The sequence below is a fragment of the Akebia trifoliata genome, chromosome 12 (genome assembly GCF_017979445.1).
Source record: "Akebia trifoliata isolate Shusen 1 chromosome 12, ASM1797944v1, whole genome shotgun sequence".
NCBI classification, from domain to species: Eukaryota; Viridiplantae; Streptophyta; class Magnoliopsida; order Ranunculales; family Lardizabalaceae; genus Akebia; species Akebia trifoliata.
This window is the reverse complement of record NC_141386.1, coordinates 225,677-249,010: the sequence shown is the minus strand read 5'-3', so window position 1 is coordinate 249,010 and position 23,334 is coordinate 225,677. Positions and strand designations below refer to the sequence as shown.

The window sequence follows — 23,334 nt, the reverse complement described above, 5'->3', positions numbered from 1 at the left end:
AGTTATTGCATGGATGAATGGTTCGGTTCTGATTTGGCGATGACCTGCTAAATAAGACTTGCATAAACATAACACAAGCCCTAAAGGACTTGGTCTTTCAGGTTCTGCAACCTTCGATGGCTTTGAGAGAAAATTATATGCATTGAAACAGATTCAATTCCACAGGTTTCTTATATTAGCTTGCGCAATCAAATTCACAGATTATAACCATTTTCAATAATTTCAGTCTAAAAATATGTTTTACCACGGGCTTTTCAACAAGAATGTCATTAGCCATAATAACCAAGGGTTTGATTTATTCCAATAGCTAACAATCAAAACATGTATGTGTGTGGAATCCAAATGAATAAACTAGATGCGCACTATATTCACATCAAAATTGCTGTCTAATTCTAACTTATGGAACACAAAGTGTTTAAAGAATTTATTTTTTAAACCTCTCTCCCCATCTGATAACCATGTGGCCTGAAAAGTATCTGCTCCATGACATCAATCTCCAACAAACACCCATATGTGGTCTGCCCTTCACTAAACTGATGTCTCCTCTCTATTAATTTATACATAGAGAGATAGACAGGCCATGTGCTGCAACTCACAAACCTACCACACGACGTGAACGTTGTGTTGCATCACCAATAACAAGACAAACATATTTACCATGAAAATGGTTTCTAATGCCACTGGGACCAAAAAAAAATGTGACTGTAGCCACCAAATGCACCGGGAATTCTAACATATTAAGATTAATCACTTAAGCCTAAAGAAAACACACAAGTTTGATTTTGCTTCTATTGTCAACAATACATATTTACTCAAGAATAGAGAGAAGATTAAAACAACTGAAACATTTAAAACATAGGTATGCAGCGTCTTGCATCCATTCATTTTATTATCAAGGGGTGATGTTCAACTCCATATCATTTACGTTGATCTTGGATAAAATATCTTTCTACTTCCTTGTACGAACCAAATGATCTGTGACATGCTCTCCTATATCATGACTGTATTTATGGCTTTCGTTTTGAATATTCTCGCCGTTCGCCCTACGAACACTACACAGGATTTAACTATTCTAAAAGTACACCTGAAAAAATCAACATTAACACGAGATATTAATTAACAAAAACATTAAAATTGAACGATATTAAATCACTCTAAAATTAACATTTTCATTACTTATCAGTCTTACGTCAAGAATAATTGTTCAATGTGTTCCCCTAAGTATTTCCAAACCAAAATGACACAATCAGATGCTCTTGTCCTGACCATTAGAAAGGTCATGAAATTCTGACCAAGTTCACTCTTCTGGTGGGGAAAAAATGACTACAAGTGTAGTGAAAACTTTAAATAATATGACCGAGGAAACTATATGGGCATATTAGAAATGGATTTTTGAAGCATAATACTTCTCATTTTGTTTCAGTGTTAATTAAATCAGTACATTACTAGTCCTTGTGGTAAAGTCTATAAAATGGTTGGCTTAGAACTTCCCACAAGGGAAAACTATACAATTTACTAAAAACGATGCATAGAGAACACCTGCTCTAGGAGCAACCAGATGATTGTTAATGGATCTGTATATTGTCTCTTAAACATTGCAGAAATGTTTTTGGTCCATCCTTCGGCTTTAGGTAGTTCCTTAAAACTTGTGGAATTAGAAAAAAAATAAATAAATAACTTTCCATCCACTCTTTCTGGTTAAATAGTATGGTAGAAAGCACAAACCTCAATGGAGAAGGAACTTTAGGGTTCTTTGATTTGTCAATTTTTTAGGGTTCTTCGATTCGATTCAATTCGGTGAAGAGAACTAGGTTTCAGACGACAAGGGTTCAGGACAAGAGAGAGAGAGAGAGAGAGAGAGAGAATCCACATTTATTTTCTATTTTAAAAGGGAGAAGGAGGTGGTTGTAATATTTTAAGGGTTTATCAGTAAAAACCGTTCAGGATGTTTTGTCACGGTTCTATTTTCGATTATGTCCCTTGAACCGCCCCAAATTTCCATATTCATGTTTATTTTGAATCTATATAGACCCAACTGATATTTTTTTTGATAAGTGTAATAAATATTATCGATGAAAAAACTAAAAGGAGACTAAGATAGCCCCCAAAATATAAAAGAAGGAAAACAAACAAAAACGAACAAGTCAAAACACCGGCAAAAACCCAAAAGACTAAGTGCAACAAAGAGAATCCCATCTAAAAACAAAATCTTGAAAATAAACTCTCAAAATCCTTGCTCAACTTCGACCAAGGTACAAAAAGCCCAAATTTTCCAATACCAATTCTTGAGTTGTACTTTCCTTACTTTGGAGTGTTGTTTCTCTCCTTCCAAAGCCCTCGAGAAATGGCCGAAGGAATAACAACCAAAAGATGTCTTTTTTTAAGAGAGAGTATATTGAAGGTCCACTGTTCTAGAAGTGAAAAGATGTCTTTTTTTAAGAGAGAGTATATTGAAGGTCCACCGTTCTAGAAGTGAAAAGAAAGTCACCTTCCCCCCATTGGAAAGATATCTAGCCTTCCAAGTACTCAATTTCTTTTCCAATCTCTCAATAACCCCTTCCCAAATATTCTAGTTGCAAAAAGAAGCCCCTAATGGCAAATCCAAATAAGATGAAGGGAGACTATCACTACGACACCCCAACGTGGCTGCTAGCACAAGAAGATCAGGCACATCACCAATCCCAAACAACTTTCTTTTCTGCCAGTTTATATGTAAGTATAAGGATTTTATAAATAAGGATAATGAGAAAAATTACAAGGGAAGTCAAGATACCCCCAAAACAGAAAAACAAATAACAAGGACAAAACAAACAAGATCCAAACACAAACACAAACACAAACATAAACCAAATGACAACAACAAGCAAAGAGCAATGCTAAGAGCTACACAAGCTTTCCCATCTAAACACAAAATCTTCAAAGAAAACCCCGGCATACTCCTTGTTTAGCTTAGCCCAAAAGAACATTAGCTCAAGAATCTTCATGTATTTCATGTGAACATTTTTCTCTTTGCCTCTGAACACCCTGTTGTTTCTCTCCTTCCAAAAACCCCACACTATGGTTGAAAGAAGAATGGATCACAAATGCCTCTTTTTATAAGAGAAGATTTTATAGCCCCACCCTTTTAGCAAAGAAAAGAAGCTATTGAGAATAACCCAATTCATATGAAATAAGGAAAGAAATGAACACCAAATACCTTGTGAAAAAGAGCAATGAATAAGAATATGATCTACGTTTTTCCACCTTTCATACACATAAGACAAAAATTGGGGGTGATCCACCCACGAGATATCAAATTGTCTAAAGTGAGAATCCTCCCTAAAGAGGCGAGCCAAATGAAGAATGATACTTTGGTCAAAAAAAAGGATGACCAAATGACATAGGTTGGGTATGAATTAGTTGACCTTGGAAGAAGGACTTTATAATGAGATCTAACAGTAAATCTCTTGTCTTTGGCCTTGATCCACTCCCTCTTGTCTTGATAGTTCTCCCTGAGTTGGATTTCATTAAGACGGCTGAGAAGAGATGTCTCCTCAGTTATCTCTCAATCATTGAAATTCCTCTTAAAATCCAAGTCAAAAGAATAAGTATTATCATTGCAAATCAGACACTGATCAATCGAACAATTTTTCCTTAGTGAACAAGCATACAAAGATGGGTATTGAGAAAACAGAGTCCAGTTCCCACACCACCTATCTTCCCAAAACCGAATCCTATTCCTTGAACCCACTTAAAACTTATCTCTTTCTCAAAGTCTCTAACCTCCTTCAAAATCCCCCTCCACACACTATAACCATAAGTCTCTTTAGTGTGACACATCATCTCTAGCAACTCAATTTCCGTCCTTGTACGCATGTTCTTTGAAGAAAAACTTCTCGATCCAGCAGTATTTGATTCTCAACGACTCCACTTCTACTTGGGATTTGGGATTTAGGAGAAACTTAAATGATTGGGAGCAAACAGAGGTGACATCTTTCCTTAATCTCTTGTATTCTTTTCATCTCAACAAAAACGTTCAGGATAGATGGGAATGGACGAAGGCGAAGGATCTGAGATTCTTTGTCCGCTCTTTCCATAAGTGACTAATCCCTTTCGCTAAACAATCCTTCTCGGAGTCCATCATTTAGTCCAAGTTAGTTCCTTCTAAAATCTCTTTTTTTTTGTTTGGTTGGCTTCCTTAGGGAGGATTCTTATGATGGACAATTTGATTGCACAAGGTTAGATTGTTGTCCCCTTTGTTTGAGGGATGGGGAATTGGTTGACCATATTTTAATTCACTGCTCTTTTTTACATAATATTTGGTCATTTTTCCTTGGGCTTTTTCGTATTAATTGAGTGTTACCTCGGAAGTTTTTTTTGTTGTTAATAGAGTGGGCCAATAATGTCCTCCAGAAAAAGATACCTTTGGACTATGCTTCCCTCGACTATTGCTTGGGGTTGTGGAACGAGAGAAATAACAAGGTGTTCAAAAGTAAGACGGGAAGCTCTCGTGACGTTTTGTTGGAGATCTTGGGCTTTCTGTACATTTGGTCAAATCTAAATATAGAGTTTGTGGGAACTACTTTCGATGATGTTGTTTTTAGATTGAATTCCTTATTTAATCATTGATGTTTTGGAATATTTTTGTTCGTTTCTGCTTTTTTTTTAGGGGGCTACCTCAGCCTTCTCTTCTTGTATTTTATTCTTCTCATTTCTTCAATATATTTTATACTTATTAAAAAAAATCATAAGTTCCTTTTGCCTCCCCACTATACCAACCAAACCTTTTTTCACCATATTTCGTATGTACCACCCTCCTCCACAAGCTTTCCCTCTATTTGTCAAACCTCCATAACCACTTACTCAAAAGAACTCTATTAGTTAACCTTAGGCCTCTAATCCCCAACCCCCCATTTCTCTTAAGGGAACAAATTAGCTTCCAATTAACCAAGTGATACTTTCTACCTCCATTCTTATCATTCCACAAAAAAAAAATTCATAAGCAACCCAGATATGGAGCTTCGTAGTAAGAAGTGACTTCAAATGTTAGTGGTGCATGGATCTCAATTATTATTATTTTTATAATAATGTGGCCTTTATTTATTCTAAATCCATGAGCATAGCAAACATAACCTTTGAAGCTAGATAATGCAACTCAGAAAAACAAATTTGTAATTGAGACAAGAATTCTAACCTCAAGAAATTTCAGTATTCTTGTATGCGGTGAAGACTTCTCCGATCTCCATCTCAGAATCATCTGTGATGGAGACATCCCCTAGACCACCTATGGTCTCCTTATCCTCAAGCTCATTGAAAGCATTTCCACCTTTGACCTCCCCCTCAAATAGGTTGTCTCCCTCTATGTCCGAAAACTCATCAAAGGTTTCAATTCTCTGTTTTCTTCCCCTATAACCAATAAGCCTCTGAACCTTTTCCTTCCAAAGCACCAAAGGGTATTTCATGATCAGCTCAGAACCTTCATAAGCTTCTGTTAAGAACACATTGAGTCTCTTACCTCTCTCAGAGACATAGAAAATTCCAAAATGCTTCAAAAGAAGTCTCATCAGCTTCTGAGGCATCACTAGTTCTTGTCTAAAGTGGGTGAGGTGGTCAGTGACGAGCTTCTTCTCAATAGTAAAGCTAAGTAGCTCATGCATGACAGCAATCGCTCTCTTATCAAATTCTTGTGACCCAGCTTTGAGCCCTCGAGCATCGGCATATGGAGAGAGATAAGACCGTTTCTGAAAGTGTTCAATTTTTCCACCATATCGAAAAATCTTTTTGTAGTTTGAAGGGAACTTCATGGGGAAAGGGAGGGACAACACTCCCGGGGTAGGAGGTTCTGACTCAGTCAACCCCATCACATTCTTCTCTAACTCGGTCACAGCCCAAGCTGGATTCCAAGAGACTAGTTCCAAGAACTTGACATCATCCTCGGACTTAACTACCCTGAAGTGTTCAGGGTACTTGTGGGCCCAATTGGTCCGGAAATCATATGGTAGGCCAAAGTCTCTTCGGAAATGAGCAATTTTATCGATTTGAAGCCGCTTGTCCACTGACATCATCAAGAACCTCGTAACATGCTCGACTGCTGTCTCCTCATGCTCCTCCAAGATTCTCGCCTCCTCTTCGATCAAGTCCTCAGCTTCCTTGGTCATCCCACACCAAATTACTCCCCTTCGGTCCTTGTACAATTCAAATAGTTTAGGTGATTTGCGGATGAAGTCTGAGATCTTATGAGGTTTCGGCAGGTTAAGTTGCCTTCTATACTGCTCAAGTGATCTTAGAGGCGTAATCTGCTCGGGTTCTCTCTTCAAAACCTCCATCAAAAACAACACCTTCGACAATATCTTCCACTTCTCTGTTGCTATTTCCAAATCATGCACCCTCTTCTTCTTACTCCGGTCTTGAACCCGTTTACTTGTGGTCATTAAACGCTTCGTCGAGGGGCCGACAACCCACCCAAAACACGATTCTTTGTACCCATTTTGAATAGAATTGTGTGGTAATTCATTGATCAAAATAGAGAAGAAGTGTTTACTTATACTACATTTGTGGATAAAATCTGATATTCTGATAACCCGATTAATTGCCATTGTGAGTTATTCGATAAGGTACTTAAAATCCCGCCGAATTACCATATGCTACAACCATTTAGAAGAACCCAGATCATCCAAAGCCACTAAGAAGTTGTAATTGCATTCCTAGATAGTTGAAAGCAATCAAAAAACTTTACCCAGATTGGTTTCGGGCTCGAAGTCGCAAGCTTAAGTTCTGTTTAGATCATCTAGCTGTTCTCTCTTCATTGGGGAATATCAACAAACAGTTGGGCTGCGTTTGGTTCAGAGGAAGCAAAGTGATCAAATACCGATAGTTCACACACTACTGAACTTTTAGCTCTTTAAAAATAAAAAACTGAAACGAACTCAAAGATTTAATTTAATTTTGTGACATAAAGAATTTTGAAGGGATTCAGGCGTCTGGATTATGGCGTTAGGGCGGATGGTAAGTTCTTATAAGGGTATATAAACCTTCTCAAAAAAAAAAGTTCTTATAAGGGTATATAAAAAAAAGAGATTTTCCTGGCAGACCTATCTCTTTGTTACTTATGAAGGCTGCTATAATGACTAACTTGATAAGATTTCAAATCATACTAAGGGTCTCTGGTTCCACATAGATGGTCAAATTAGAAATCCAACGACAGAGACTTCTAAATTTCATGGATAAACTCAGATTCTAAAAAAAAAGAATTTAGAAAAATATATTTTTGAGCTTGATCGTAGATGTTGAAATTAATGGCCATTGCATTCCCAGATTTAAAAACAAAATTCAACGGTGAAAATTAACTCTTCTTTTTTAATTCTTTTTTGAAATTTTTTATAACTTTTTCCTTCATAAATCCTGTGCATCAGATCGTGTTTTTGGATGCCACAAAATAATATGGTCAGCATCCACTCCAAGGGAATTTTTGTAATAAAAGAATTTTTGTAAATCTCTCTTTAAAAAAATTCAATATCTGAACTTGAATTCGAATCCGACTGGTATTCTAAAATAATATTTATATTCGAATCCGATTATCTTATCGGATACCTGACAATGTCCAATTCAAATCAAAGCAAATCAGATTCAAATACCACTTAGAAATCAATGGTTCATCTACAAGCTACAGATTATAAAAAGCATGATAGATTTCTTGCAAAGAAATCAAGGGTTTTGCAAGCGATAAATGAAAGAAAAAAATTGAGGCTTTCTTTCTAAAAATAATCAAGGGTTCACAAAGGAGTTTTTACCAAGAAAAATCGAACTTGAAGATGAGAAAAATCAAGGGTTCACAAGGGTTTTTGAAAGAAAAATCATATTTGAATACCATTATGACTTCTCTTGTAGGTTGTGTGTATGTGTGTGTGAGAGAGAGAGAGAGAGAGAGAGAGAACTCATCGGAGAGATGGCAAGCTCCTTGTAGTTCATTCTGAAACTTTTAACACAAATAAGGTAAAATAATTCAACTATGTGTCGATTGCCCTTATTAATTTGTGGGGTGCTTTTATAATTATCCTTCGAGAAAACTTGGAATCGAATTGAATCTTTTTTTTCATGTTCGGTTACTTGAAATATAAAATCAAATCAAATTAAACCCAGAAATTTTGGTTTTCTTCGGTTTCGGTTCAGTTCTATTACAACACATTTTTTATATAAAAAAAATTGCATGTGAAGTGTGGGTGTTGCACGTGCCCTCGAGAATAGTCCTCAAAAAAGATCATGGTCTATGGATCAGGCAAAGCCCAGTCCGATGTCTACATTGATACCGACTAGTTTTAAAAAAAATTATTTATCACAATAAAAAAGTTACTTTGTTTTCAACTTATATAGAAAGAAGCGGGTCCGAGAGGAGGGGCTTCAATTTTATGGGTTTTTAGCAGTTTGATGTTGGTTTAATATCAGTTGAGTATGTAGTTTTTGAGTCAATTTATTACAAATCATTTGCAAAATGTTGAAGTGATTGTGCATGACACTGCGTTGGACATTGCACCGACGTGGAGGTATGCACGAAACCAAAGATATGTTTCCTTGAGATAGGAGTGAAAAACATATTTGGTTATATGCACATCTTCACATAAACACAATGTCTAACTTAGTGTTCTACACAATCACTCTAGCCCAACTCATTAATTATTTCTCCATCTTTGATCATTCAAAGCCTAATCTACATCACTATAAAAAAAAAATCAAATTAAAAGTAAGGAAGGCATGGATTCTCATGACTTGTGAGAAAATACATGATCCTAAATATAACATCTAATGGTAAGAATTTATGCATATCCTAATCATATGTATCTCGAGGATATTTATCCCAAGGATAAATCTCGATCATCTTTTTTTATTTTTTTATTTAATTTTTTTTTAGGGGGGTGGGTTATGGTTTACATTATTATTTTTTTGATAAATATAAATTATATTACTGAAGAAAACGAGAAGAGGAGGCTGAGATAGCCCCCAATTATGGTTTACATTATTCAGAGCATATGTTTTTGCATGAACCATTTTCTGGTAATCACCGAAGCAGATCACTTAATAAAATATTTAATACGATGTAGATCACTTCATTGAAAAGCTTCTTTGAAAGATTATGAAAAATTTTCACATACTAAAATTTGAACAAAATAGACAATATTATATAACATAACTTAATTATTTGTGAATTTTTTTTTTTTTTTTTTTTAAATATTGAAGAGCTATCTTTGGTTGTTCTTCACAATATTTCTTATCAACACATTCACAAATTGCTTGTTAGCATTTGTTGCAGTCCTAAGATTTGGCTCCCCAAAACAAAGCTCTTATAGGGGACGACTGTAATTATTGAGATAAAAACAAGTTGTCTATATAAGAAAGGGTTTGGGTTAGATTTTTATTTGATTGGATTGGATCCAAAAAAATTTATCCGATCTATAATCTGAATCAGAGTCGAATATGAAAGTGAAAAATGTTGATCCAAATCCTATTTTTTGGGATCGAATAACAATCAGATCATTAGTAGTCCCACCCCTTACACACACCTGGCAATGTCTATTATCATTTGTGTAGGTCTTATTAATAAAATTGTTTGAGATCAAAGAAGAAGTAAATTTAAACATATTATCGTGAGTTGTACGTTTGCAAATATATATATATATATATATATATATATATATATATATATATATATTTTAAGAAGAAAAAAAAAGATAAATTGGACCAACCCAAGGTTTCTCTCGCTGGTTTGGACTAATTTGACTGTTTCGGACAACAATAGTACACTACAACGTTCTAGAAACTACTAAACTACCACAAAACCTCATTATCTCTCTACAGTGTACACTCTTTTCTAGGGTTTTCTAGTTCTATTCTCTTCTTCGTTCCTCTAAACAGCTTGCATCGCAAGAACATTCGGGAAAAACAGATTCAAAGGTTTGATTTTTATTTATTAGATTTCCTCTTAAATTCCGAAGTTTTCGATTTTTTCAACATTCGATTTCTTATCTGGTGTAGCTTTTTAGGAATCCATGGCGTCAGTACAGATCACTAGTTCTTCTATTGTTGGTACAAGAAGTTTTACCTCTTTCGAAGGACTTCATCGGTCGAACGTTAGGTTTTCGTTGGTCGGATCTTCTCGTGTAGAGCTGAGTCAGAGGTCATTCCGAGGGCTCGTTGTTAAAGCTGCCACTACTGTTGCGCCAAAGGTATCATTTTTATTTTTTAATTAATACTGGGTTTTATTTGGTTCGAAGAATTCTGTTTTCTTTCATACTCGATAATACATTAAAAAAGTGAAAATTTAGTTTGTTTTGTATCAAAGAATTCTGGATTCTTTGGTTTTATGTACTGTATTTGAATTTAAACTAAAAAGTTCAAATCTTGACATTATTGTGTTAATGGGTTGAGTTTGAAGGCCTCTAGGAGAAACCGTTAAAAATTATGAATCTGGAAATGAAGTGGTTTACTAATTGTGCTCTATTCCAAAAATATGGGTTTCGTTGAGTCAATCTTTTTCACCATTCAATTTGGTCTAAATCCATGTCTTCTGTTAATTCTAGTGTGTTCACATCACCTCAATCCATGTTCTTTTATGTCTTCTTCACGCAATTTTAGAATCCTTAACTTATAACATACTTTGAATTGAGGTTGTAACCGGCTTCTTCGTGGCACATTCTTTCAACAGGATGCTCTATCCTCTCTCTAGACAACCCTTAGTCACTTAACATTGCACCAAGGATATGATGTAACACATACTTTTGGAGAAAATGCTTTAAGAGGAGTTGAAATCAACGGGTTTGATCCATTTAAGGTTTTTACAACAGTTTGTTACAACCCCTCTTTTGTCTGGGTTTCAGACCTGTAAGGCAAGCCTATTACTTGCACAAGCAACATTCAACATCTTGGACATTTAGCTCCACATATTCAGTCTTATTGTTGTCTTATAAATTTTCTTTTTAATTTGATTATGATGTGTCAATCACATGGCACTCCATAAGCACCTTCACACTTCACTTGTGCCCACAAAACAATTAGCTTCATAGGCATTCTTTTGTTCTTTTTTCAAAATGGTATTGTATTTATTTGATCTTTTGTTGTTTCGCTTGTTGTTTTGTTGGGGGCTACCTCAGCCTCCTTCTCTTTGTTTCATTAATAAAAGTTTATACTTATCAAAAAAAAATGGTATTGTATTTAAATTTGGAAAAAGGGGGGAGTTTAGAAACTAATTACTCAATTTGATAACTATCAAGAAAATATTTTTTATTGTTCAAATTTTTGTTAAAGTGCTTATGTTTAGAGGTCAAAAAATACTTGAGATTATACTCCTTACAAAGGATGATTGTTAAATACTTTCTATTCCAGCCTTTGCAGCTGTGAAATTGCCATTTTTTGCATTTTACAACAACTGGTATGCAAAACAATTGTGTTCTTTGTAGTACACTCCTGCTTCTGTTTTATGTATCCTGAAGAAGATTGATATGTTCACCCAATAGTTTCCTTTTCCCCTGTTCATTTCCATTGCCTTCTATTCTGCAGTACACTTCCATTAAGCCCTTGGGTGACAGGGTACTCGTGAAGATTAAGACTACAGAGGAGAAAACTGGAGGTGGAATTTTGCTTCCTACAACAGCCCAAACCAAGCCACAAGGAGGTGAGGTGGTAGCTATTGGAGAGGGTAAGACTGTCGGGAAAAACAAAGTGGATCCCAGTGTTAAGGTGAATTTTTAGGCATCATTGTTATCCTATCCATGTTTCTTATTATTTATTAATTAGGTCTGACTAATGCATTCTTTTTCTTTGTGGGGTAGACTGGTGCCCAAGTAGTGTACTCAAAGTATGCTGGGACTGAGGTTGAGTTTAATGGATCAAATCATCTTTTATTGAAGGAAGATGACATTGTGGGTGTACTTGAGACTGATGATATCAAAGATCTCAAGCCTCTGAACGATCGTATTTTAATCAAGGTCTGATTCTTTCTTAAGCCATTTGATTTTCCCTAAAAGTAGGGATACCAGATTTTTGGATTACCATTTATTCTCTGATTCTGGTTTAGAACCTGGAACGCTTGTTGGAATCATACTTTTTTTATATATGTATGGATAATCTGTAGCATGCATTTCTTAGATTGCCTATACCTTTTGGGGCAATTCTAGATGACTACTTTACCTTGTTCTTGAACATATTTTACCTCAGAATTGACTACTCTTTGATTCCAGGTTGCCCAAGTTGAGGAAAAAACTGCTGGGGGCTTGTTGCTGACAGCTGCTTCCAAGGAGAAACCGTCTGTTGGAATTGTAAGATTGTTTTTCTTAATATAATATATGTTAAGAGTTTTTAAGTAGTTTTGCAAATTTGGCTATTGAGAAATATGTCTGTGTTTGGGCTTTCGCATCAAGTAATTACGTCACGTAGGCAAATGGGAATAATGCACGGTTTTTTTCTCACTTTGTATTGTACCAGGTGATTGCTGTTGGGCCTGGTCCTTTGGACGAAGAAGGCAAGAGGAAACCACTGACAGTCGCCCCGGAGAACACGGTCTTGTATTCCAAATATGCTGGAAATGAGTTCAAGGGCAGTGATGATTCTGATTACATAGTTCTTAAAGCATCTGATGTGATGGCAGTTTTGTCTTAGTAGAAACAATATTGTACTCAACAAGAGCTTATTACATTTGTTAGCTTTAAGGGGTTTTTTTTTTTCCGAGGTAAGTGATGTTCAAGTGAAATAACACAGGCTTTATTAGATATATTTATTCCGGACTTTTTGATTGGGGAAATCTATAAATCAATTCAAACAATGGAATTGATGTATCTTAAGCAAACCAACAGATAGACCTCTCGTTTGATTGTGGTATAAGTTTCATAGTTTGAGGGCCGGCCCTTTCATGACAATTGGGGTGGGGGGAGAGATTATGGAGTCTCATAACATGAAGATACACCACAGTTGATTGAGTGATTAACCATGGTATTCTAAGAACTCTAAATAACGGCCATTGTAAATATGAAAAATACAACATTGGGTTTTTATTACTTTGACTTTTTGTCAAGTAACACATTGTAGGAAAATAGATTGATTACGGGTGGCTAAATAATGCTGGATTGATTTTCCAACTCTTATTTCTTAATCTTATATTACTTAAAAGATTTAAGTCTTGGACCATCTGAAAATGGGGGGCCAAACTCCCAATGGTCCAGGTGGCGATTTACTATGGTGGATTTCCTATCTTCCCACTTAAAGGAATGGTTGTATTTATTAAATTATGCTACAAAACCTTAGAATTAGAACGAACAAAATAGCTATTTATTCATATAAATAAAATGTCAAAAGAGCCAAGATTAAGACCTCAGACATCTCTATTTGACATCCATGCCTGATAACCCCTATTCTTATAATGTTACAAAAATCTTGGCACTACATCTGTCGGTCATCCCTGACAACTCATTCTTACAAATTTTACAAAGATCTTGACATTCCGTCTGTTGGTCATGAAGATAGTGGGAAACCAAAATATCGAACCATCACAACTATACTATATCTTTTATTTACCTTTACCAAAAAATAATTCATTGTCATAATGGTTATGCCCAAAGCAGTTACTTGACTGCAGCTGAACTCATTGATCAAATAAGGCAGCTATATTGACATCATTGTGTCCTCTCCACCCATTTCCATCATCGGACCCACTGTTAACATGAATTTGTGCATGCACATGCCTTAGATCCCCATTCAAGCTCATCTGCTGAACTTCAGTTGAGGACAGAATCTTGATGCTCTGGACGCAACTTACAAACACCCTGCATTTGGAAATTTACAGATTTGAGTGAAAACCAACTAAAAACAAGTTTATTGTAACTATTATGCAATCCAACTTACTCCCAAGGGTCGTCTCCCACAAGGAGAATGTCATTTTCAGGATCCAAATAAACCAGTTTCCACTCGGTACTATGTGGATCTTCGAGCTGCCCTTGAATCCCAAACATGTGTGCCAGATCATGTCTGAGGTCGTCATACCCTTTGTAACGTGTGACGTCTATAGATCTTCCCACAGAACCTCGCTTTTGAACCTTCAAAGTTTGAACATGAGGTAAGCATTCAACAATGCCAGAGAACGACATAGCTGTATTAGTACACCAAATCAAACTATCCGTAATTACGGTACGAACATAAAAATTGGGATATATAAACTAATGTTGTACACTTGTACCATTAATATATCTTTCTGCATTATGTAATTATCTTCCTAAATAGTAGCAGACAAGTAGGTTATTCAGGATTTGCTTGTCCTTTCTATGCTAGAAAGAACTAAAAGATGATGGATCGGGTAACAATAAATGCTCTCCTAAAAGAAGTTATTGCCCATCTGCACGTCCTCTTCAAAGATGGCTCATATCAAAGTCTGATGTGCATCTAAACCTAGGCATCCTCCTAAGAATGTAGATTATACTATCAATGGATTAATTCTACAAATGTGATGAACTATTGGGTTCCCTGGTCAGATGTCCTGTACCTCAGATCCATTTTTGACATTATTAACATACATCATCATTGCAAAGTTACTGGGATTAAAATTAATCTGTCCTTTTCAATAGAGTTCAGAATTTGTACAGCTAATACAGTGAGTCAAGAAGTAGCAAACCTTCGTGAATGTCCGCATGTGCTGAGGAGGCTGGTTAGCCCACAACCCAGTTTTCGAAAGCCCACTTTCATTGATGGCAGCATCTGTCAAACCAGGTTTAAACGACATATACGGCAATTCAAACGACTGAGAGCCTATTTCTGCAGTGGATAACTCTGTTTCAAGGTCTTTCTGAGTACCACCATAACTCGAAAGCAAGTTTTGTTGATCCTTCTCAGAACTGAACCCCCTTGACAAAACTGTATCCGTTGCCAAACCATCCATGTTAATTCCAATGAGAAGATCATTGTGAGGATCTGCTCGAACCTCCCCATCAAAACAAAAGTTGGGTATCAAGAGATTTTTCTGGAGGCTGCCACCATCCAAAGAGTATGAGGTGTTGGATAGGGATGCTTCCAGTGGATCAGTAAAGGCACATCTGTATAAAAGTTGGTCTGGTTCTTTTGATTTGGGGACTTTGTGTTTTATCTGAAAATCAGGTTCACTTTGAAGCTCTTGAACCAGATTATGTGCCAGTCCCTGATGGTTTCTGTTCAAGAAGCTTGAGGGAGAAACCTGGCAATTATTAGCAGAAGGTGAGGTCGAACATGATGGAGCGTCTCTGTCAGTGGGACCAGAGTTAGCTCTGATTGGTATGGGTGGTTTGTGTTGGTTAAGGATATGATTCGAGGGAAACTGTTGTCGTTGGTTTAGAGGAGGTGGAGAAGAGTTGGTGGTGGTGCTAAATTGGTGCTGCAAAGGCTGCTGTTGTAATTGCTCATTTTGTTGACGGGCCTGCTGTTGCTGTGGCAGCTGAGACTGCACTTGAGGGCTAACTTGAGGGAGTAACTGTTGCTGCAACTTCTGCAGCGTCTGTAGTTGAAATTGATGATGTGTGAGGTTCTGTTGATGATCTATTTGTCGCTGGAACTGCAAGTCTTGTGATAAAGAAGCCGGCTGGAGGGAATCCTGGTTGGGGAGATGGAGGTCTTGTTGGAATTGGGTGTTGTGTGTGAGTAATTGCTTTTGATGAAGCTGAGAGTAGACAATTGGTTGCTGCAAATTTTGGTTTGGGATCTGGGTTGGAGCGACTCCATTATTATTATATGCTGACTTCCTTAGCTGTTGTCGTTGCTGCTGTTGTTGCTGTTGGGGGTGTTGTTGCTGCTGTTGTGGATAAATAAGAGTCGGGCGGTGCTGCTGGGGCCATGCAATGGGTGATTGTTGAAACTGGAATTCTTGTTGGTTTTGTTGATTAGTTTTGGATACGTCAAACTGGAAATTAGATGCAGGCAGGGCATGGGATTGGAAGTTGAGTATCTTAGACTGGCCATCGGTGCTACGGTTATTATGCTCGGCAGCCGAAGAAACCATGGAAGGGAAGAATCCAGGCTGAGCAGCTGAGAACTGAGGATTCTGCTGCATGCTCATCCACTGGACCAGGCTCAAGCCCGGAAAGATTGGGCTTTGACCATCTTTGATGCTAAGGTCGTCTCCAAGCCAGGGCATTGCCCTCTTGAAAGTGTTGTCTATGTTCAATTCCTCATCTGCAAAGGAACTCCTACAGACCACTGGTAAGAAATCGTAGAATTGGAGAGAGCGGAATCTAATATGTGCAAATGTGAGACTCGTGTGTTTGTGACGGGAACAAAAAGTTGTGCCCCTGGATTGTAAACATGGTTGACCCGTGCATCAATGATTTTTTAGTCGATGGGCCACCTCTTGGATGGGACCAATAAGTATTCTGCAAACCACTTAAATAGCTTTCTTGACCTCACCGTATAAAGCAAAACTCGGATGGGCAATGATAGGTCACCTCTTTGGAGGATAAAACAAAAAAGGAAGTAAATAAGTTCAGATTCTCCAATTTGTATGATTTCTATACCGCCTGTTCAAGAGGAGGCCCACAGAATGAATGGTTGAAATCTAATCATAATGGGTCGTGAATAAAGCACCACATGAAGGATACTATTGTGCCTTCCACGAACAATTTTTTGAAAGGCACCTTAGATGTGTTACCTTACCAAGTGACCAAAAAATAGCTCAGAGAGTGTTCAAATTCCAATAACCATACCATACCTTGCATCCCTGGTTGTTTGGGGAAATTGGATCTGAAAAATGAAGGTGGACATATATAGAAAGGAGTTGTGACGGGCTCAATCTCCCAAATTGAAACTCGGCTTGGCCTTACACCGGCTGTTGACTCATCCCACCCAACCTATGAAGTATAAAAATTAATAGAATGGCTCAGATAAAATAAAAACTCAATGCCATTCAGAAATAACAATTATTTTAAGTTTTAAATACACGTCAAGTATCAACTATTTTAGCATCTCAAATTGGGTAATCACACAAGTCATGGATGACTTGGTCCAAAAAAAGTAGAATCTAAATCATCATCATTGTCTACACCTTTCCCCAATTATCAGGGTTGGCAATATGGATCCTATTTCACCATTTAACTCAATCACGAACTATACCATCAGTCAAGGCATCTCCTTTCATATTTGTTCTTACTACCTCACCTACACATAATTGAACAACATAATTTTTTGATTCAAATATATTTGTTTGATGTAAAAAAAAAACAAAGGGTGTAGAACGTGGATCTCAAACAGACAAAAGGAAAGTTCATTACTTGAGCATCACATGCAATGCATGTGCAGAGCTTCTTGAATCCCTCAGGAAAAATAGAAGTGTCATTCACACATAAACAATTTAAACTAACAAAATTTAGATTTTTTTACATGACCTTTTTTGAGTGATAAAATCCAACCTGAAGTTTTCGCCATTGTGAATTTTTCCATCGCACTGAATCCAGGTCACTGATACCTGTGATCGTGCCCATGTATCTGCGTACCCCTGACTCCTCAGTCTCGAACATCATCCTAAATCGCATGCCAAGGGAAACTTGGTTGTACATTGCTTTATAATACTTGGCTAAAGGAACCACAAATTCTGAAGGGCTGGTCCTGTTAAATCAAACGAATTTCATTACTTGTGTAAAACCCAAATGCTATACTATTACGATGATCACAAGTAATAAGAATGATAATTTAAAGAGCCTGTCCTAGTACCTTGGGTTGTAAAATATAGTAAATGGGCTGTTGTTTGCAGCGGCATGAGCAGCGGCAGCAAGAATTCCAATATGCATGCTATCACTGGATATGACTGATGAAGAAAGTGCAGATATTTGTCTATTTGCACGCTTTATACCCAAGAGAAGCTGTGCCTTCTCATCTCTACACATGACCAGATTGTCCTGAATTTATTAAGCAAGGAAGAATATAATGTTAACATGGAAACCTTAAGTCTCAATTTTCTTTTGCATACCTTATAAAAAGAACTGAATCACCAGCACACAGTCTTTTTGTGTTAACAAACACACTCCAACCTGTCGTAAGCAAATGCCTTTTTGGTTGACCTGAATCAAAGAGAAAATGCAGTTTTAAATTTAATGTTGTATTTTTTTTATAGATAACAAAATTTATTGAACAAGTGGTCGAGAAGACCAACTAAATATACGACAACAAACTAAGAATAAGAAATACTACAGACCAAGTCCCCTCTAGCCACAAAATCATCGAAAACCACTTCCCTGACTCAATGTTGTATTTTAGCTTTTTCCAACTCGAAGAATGGGATTGTGTAAGAGAAGTCCCTGTACCCATGTTAAATCCAAGTTGTGTGATGATTCCTACAGTGTGTGTAAGCAAGCAGATAAGGAGACACCTCTTTGTTTGGACGAATATCATCATTCTCATCCAAATTCTGAGGACAAGAGGTTGTGGGCAGCTTCGGAGGATGGGTCTTTCTCGGTACAGTCTTTGTATAAGCTTATTACACAATCCACCGAGGAGGTCTTTCCAGCCACAGGTATTTGGGGACCGAATGTCCCGGCCAAAATCTCTACTTTCATCTGGCTTGCAGCTGTGGAGCACCTTCTGACTTTGGATCTACTCACCAGGAGAGGATGGGTGATGCCAAACTTTTGTAGCTTATGCAAAGGGGTTTCTCTTTTGATAAGGCAAAGAGGATTCTTTAGAGCATCACTCCGTTCACCATTTGTTGAGCAATTTGGAAGGAGCGCAATAGCAGGATCTTTGTTGGGAAAGAGACTGATGTCAGAAGCATTGTGTTCTCAGTTTTAACTCTTTTGTTCTACTTGGGCAAGGTTTTCAAGGTGTTTGAAGGGGTGTTCTTCGACGACTTACTTGTAAGATGGGATAGAGTCTGCAACTTGGAGGAGGAGTAATTTTTTTGTTCTTTGTTTTGTGCAAGGGCTGTTTCTTTTATTTTCTTTTTTTCTTCTTTCCTCGGGTTGGATAGCTCATCCTCCCTAGCGTACATCCCCCCCCCCCACCCCCCCCCCCCCCCAAATTAATAAAGATTATATTTGCCTATATAAAAAAAAATCTCTGCGTTCTCTCAAAACAAAAACCAAACAGGCAAAATAACAAATAAAAACATCCCATCCTAATGTCAAATTTATACAATCCAAATGATCAACAAGTATTTAACGTTGTAAGAAATCGAAAGACAAGAATGAAATTTCACTAAAGAAAATTCATTGAAACAAGATGTACCATCACTGATGCAGGACTCCAAGTTGTTATGGAGGATCTCAAAGGAAGCATCATCTACATTACCAAAGAAAGAAACCGAAAAAAAAAGGTCCAAGAAAGGAACATACCACGATAGACATGTCTGAATGTCCATGCAACATCATGAAAGTCTCTTGCTACTAGCTCCCGACATGGGGGTTGCATTGAAAAATCCTATCAAACATCTTTCCCAGTAAGCACTGGAATTGTTTGTTATGATGCTAAAATTTTAGAAGGGACACTGAAAATAAATTAGAAGAAATTGTACACACTAGAGGTGGAAAGATCTTCTCTGCGGCTCGACGGGGTACAGAAAATCCACCATGAGTACTAGTGTCACTAGCTGTTAGTGTTTTGCAGAAGAACTCAGATGGTTGCTTGCTTTGCTTGAGGTCCATATCAGATGCCAGTAATGCTTCCTTATCACACTATAGGAAAGATGTCTTGAGTTTTCTTTGATAAATACAAAACAGAAAAGAAAAGCCAGAACACATATTAAAAAATGAAATCATTGGACTTACTTTATTTACAGGTTGAAGAGTCATTTGTGCATAAACCTCATCAGTTTCAGTGTCAGCCTGTTTGATCACCAAAATTTGAGCAATCCGTAAAGCGTTAGATTTTGTTTTTCACTGATCACCGCAAGCATTATTTTCCTTTCAAGCTATACGACAGGTGTGGCCTGCCTAAGCATCATGCCAGATAGTTCAGTTATAAGCTTCCCCAGGGTGAGCAACAGACCTATTTTCCAGTCTATTCTTGGGAAAACTGAGTAATAACTTGGTCAGATATTTAAAATGTGATTTGACATTCTAGAAGATTAAAACAGGCTGTAACTATAGGATTGTCCAGATTGCACGGCTTCCTGATATTGTCAACCCATGAAGTGGCCTACCAACTGAGTAGCACAGAAAGGTTTGAAGGCGGACCACGTCCAGGGTCATAAATTTATTTCCCTTCAAACCACTTCTTTATACAAAATCAAATTTGCAAAAAATGTTGTGCAGAAGCTGTCATACATGTAAAGTGGCATGATGAAGCATGCAAATTAACTTCGTAGGCAGGTTGGGATAGCTTGGTATACCATCGGTATTCCTTTGCATTGAAGCTGCAACCTGAGATTGTCATGGTAAAAGAAAGTACTTTACAAACCAGTATTTTGAAGATAGATACTCTTATTGAACTGAAAAGAAAGGTAGGACACATACTTGTTCGCTGTGCCCTTGAGGGAAGTAAACCACAAGACTCCCCACTGGAGGCAAGAACACCAGTGGTCCAGCACAAGCATGCCATAATTCTGAATGGATGCTCCTTTCTCCTGTTTCAGTGCCAAGTGAAAATCCTTAATGCTAAAAAACCTATACGGTCATGCAAGATGAAATAGAAGCAATGCTTATCAAAAAATAAATAAAAATAGAAACAACAATATTGAGAATCTCTACACTTCAGATAAATTACCTGGCCAAACGAGAACAGAATGGACATGACTTGCATGTTTCCATAATTTTGAGGAGATGGTATACAGGTGTTTCCAAGGGGATTACAGAGTTACAAAACAGATGGGTTCCTCTTATATTCCTTTATTTCCAGACTAGTTCCCAAAATCAGCATGTATATATATAGGCTTGGATCAGGAGACAACCTTATTTGTCCTATATGGGTTAGAAGTTCCGGAATGGGTTGATTTTTTTGTGAGGTTCTGTATGGTGAGGAGATCATCCTCACAAAAAATCAGCTAATTCTGAAAATTCTTACCCCATCAAAAGTGGTTTACAAGTTGAATAATAATGTACTGTCAATTTTACCATAATCTTGTAAACTAATTTTGATGGGGTTAGAAGTTTTGAAAGGAGCAGATATTTTTTGTGAGGAGATCTCTATGGTAAGGAAATCATTCTCACAAAAAATCAGCCCAAATCCCTAAAACTTAAAAAATACCCTTACTTAATATTATCCTAAATGGTTCGTAGTTCTGCAAGCTCCTAGTGAAAATGATAAGGAAGTTCTGCAAGTACTAATTAGATGATTAGTTGCCTAAATTAGTCATTTAAAGATTACTATGGTAATTGGTAAAAGAACTCCAAATCCCTGAAACTTCAAAAATAACCATACTTTACATGTGAGATGGCGACTGGAACATAAAACAACCTGTTTCTTATGTGATCATTGTTCATCATCCAATCGATATCTGATTACCCTTTTCCCGTTAGGTCATCACTTCAGAACTTTCAAATTAAGACCGAGAACAAAAAATTCAGTAAAAAAGACATGAACACATAAAAAACCCATGTTTATAATTTCTACTACTCAATTGTAAACTACATGTAATTTTCTTTGTACGTGAGAATAACCCTATTACTCAGCTTTTTTTCAACAAAAAAAAAAAAAAATTCTAAGATAAGCAAAAACTATTAAAACTTTCTGATTTAACAAATTGTAGTAAAACTCATGTTTCAAGTAAAATAAAAGTACAAAGGGGGAAAAACATTAATAAGAAAGCAATACCTTCCCCTGGATTTGCTGAAAACATGTTTGATGGATCTTTCATGGTGTTAGATCCTCTGGACTAATCTAAGCCAATCAATCAATCAATGTTTGTTTCCTGAAAAGAGGGAGTTCCCAAAAGAAAAAAAAAATCAAAATTTGTTCGGCTCCACCAACTTCTTCTGCATCTAGAAAGTAGAAAGTCATCTCCTTTCCACTACAGATGCAATCCAGACCCTCAGAAAAAGATTCAAACCTTTCACCATTAGTTGCAGCACTTCAATCCGCTATTAAAACAATAAATATCAGAAAATTGATAGATTTCTGACAAAATCTCTCTTAATTTCGTGAATTTCAAAACAAATTTTCATCAGAATCTCTAACAACCTAAAGAAATTCAGACAATTTCTTGTATGCCTCGCGGAAGCTTCGGAACTGTCGTCAAGCGCAGCAAAGAAACAGATCCCAATTTACGCAAAAGCTTCCAAAGTAAACAAATCAAACCCTGAAACCAAAACGTTTCAACTTCTGAAGAATAATGCCTCTAGAAATCATCAATTTCACAGAAAGAAGAACAATCGATTTCTATCTACGATAGTATCTCGACTGGTTTCAAACAATAATTCGAGTGTGATTTGAGACAGTAGACGAGAAATCCGACGCAAAACGAAAAAAAAAAAAAGTCAGCTTTTTTTAGTTTAACAGCGGACATGAAAGAGACTTACTCGAAGCTCATTGATTAAAAAAGCAAACTTTGCTTAGCATCTCACAGACAAAAAAAAAAAAAAAATTCCACAAATTCTACTTTTTTTTGTCTATAATTACTGTACATTATAGATCATGTTATGTGGACGGACTGTAGTGTACTGTACTCTAGTCTTGCTTGACTAAGGTGCATTTGGTTTAAAAATTGGTTATTATATAAGCTTCACTAAGGTGCATTTGATTTAAAAATTGGTTATTATATAAGCTTCTAAATAACGGTCACCCCTTTAGAGTTCACCAAACGTCCCACTTAATTTACAATACCGTTTTCTTGCATACCATTTTCAAAGATATATGCTGCTATTGGCACCCTAACTTTTGCTTATTACACCCTAATTAAAAATAAAGATAATAGATTTTTCCCAAAACGTGTGCAACTTATATCCAAATTCTGGTTTCTGCACACTATGATTTTAATTCTCAAAACATGCTCTCTCTTTTTTAAAAGTGAATTTTTCACTTTTATAATCAACGAATTTGTTGATAAGGCAAAATCGTTTGTATTTTATCAATGAATTCGTAAATTATAAAAGTGATGAATTCACTATAAAAACATGTTTTGATAATTAAAATGAACAGTGTACCGAAATCGGAATTCTGTCGTATTCAACACATGAAATGGAGATTCATCCTAAAGAAAATAAGGGAATGATTGACAATGAGTAAAAATTGGGGTGCTAATAGAAATTCACTCATTTTTCTTTGAGCTTAGGATTTTATATGAGCCTAATTATAAGTGTAAACAACTATTGAAATTCTTTGAACGAGCGTTAAATGTCTTGTAATGTTGAGAATAGAGCTTGAGTCAAACCTCTATAATGTTTGAATAGTGTATTTTAATATTTAATTTTGGGGTGTGATAAATAATTTAAGAAA

At 36.5% G+C, this 23,334-nt stretch overlaps 3 protein-coding genes across 4 annotated transcripts; 1 reads left to right on the top strand and 2 right to left on the bottom strand.

Annotated features, from left to right (window-relative positions):
- Positions 1–716: 716 nt before the first annotated feature.
- Positions 717–7,038, bottom strand: LOC147388407 (Ubiquitin carboxyl-terminal hydrolase family protein). The gene is made up of 2 exons (XM_086418475.1): positions 5,174–7,038; positions 717–1,084 (listed from the first exon to the last, which is right to left on the bottom strand). Exon 1 carries the CDS (start codon positions 6,573–6,575, stop codon positions 5,175–5,177), a length of 1,401 nt encoding a protein of 466 aa, XP_086274601.1. The 5' UTR covers positions 6,576–7,038; the 3' UTR covers positions 717–1,084; position 5,174.
- Positions 7,039–9,764: 2,726 nt separating this feature from the next.
- Positions 9,765–12,757, top strand: LOC147388406 (20 kDa chaperonin, chloroplastic-like). 2 transcript variants are annotated; one of them, XM_086418476.1, is made up of 6 exons: positions 9,765–9,924; positions 10,014–10,196; positions 11,527–11,706; positions 11,799–11,954; positions 12,207–12,284; positions 12,451–12,757. In XM_086418476.1, the coding sequence occupies exons 2-6, from the start codon at positions 10,020–10,022 to the stop codon at positions 12,622–12,624; spliced, it is 765 nt and encodes a 254-aa protein (XP_086274602.1). In that variant the 5' UTR covers positions 9,765–9,924; positions 10,014–10,019; the 3' UTR covers positions 12,625–12,757. The 2 variants fall into 2 exon arrangements, with proteins under 2 accessions (XP_086274602.1, XP_086274603.1); XM_086418477.1 differs by having other exon boundaries at positions 9,777–9,924; positions 10,006–10,196.
- Positions 12,758–13,268: 511 nt separating this feature from the next.
- LOC147388405 (auxin response factor 19-like) lies at positions 13,269–22,410 on the bottom strand. The gene is made up of 13 exons (XM_086418474.1): positions 21,715–22,410; positions 20,418–20,527; positions 20,229–20,324; positions 19,731–19,787; positions 19,482–19,637; positions 19,299–19,383; positions 17,939–18,029; positions 17,683–17,847; positions 17,382–17,577; positions 16,685–16,823; positions 14,627–16,152; positions 13,864–14,054; positions 13,269–13,784 (listed from the first exon to the last, which is right to left on the bottom strand). The coding sequence occupies exons 1-13, from the start codon at positions 21,755–21,757 to the stop codon at positions 13,604–13,606; spliced, it is 3,036 nt and encodes a 1,011-aa protein (XP_086274600.1). The 5' UTR covers positions 21,758–22,410; the 3' UTR covers positions 13,269–13,603.
- Positions 22,411–23,334: the final 924 nt, after the last annotated feature.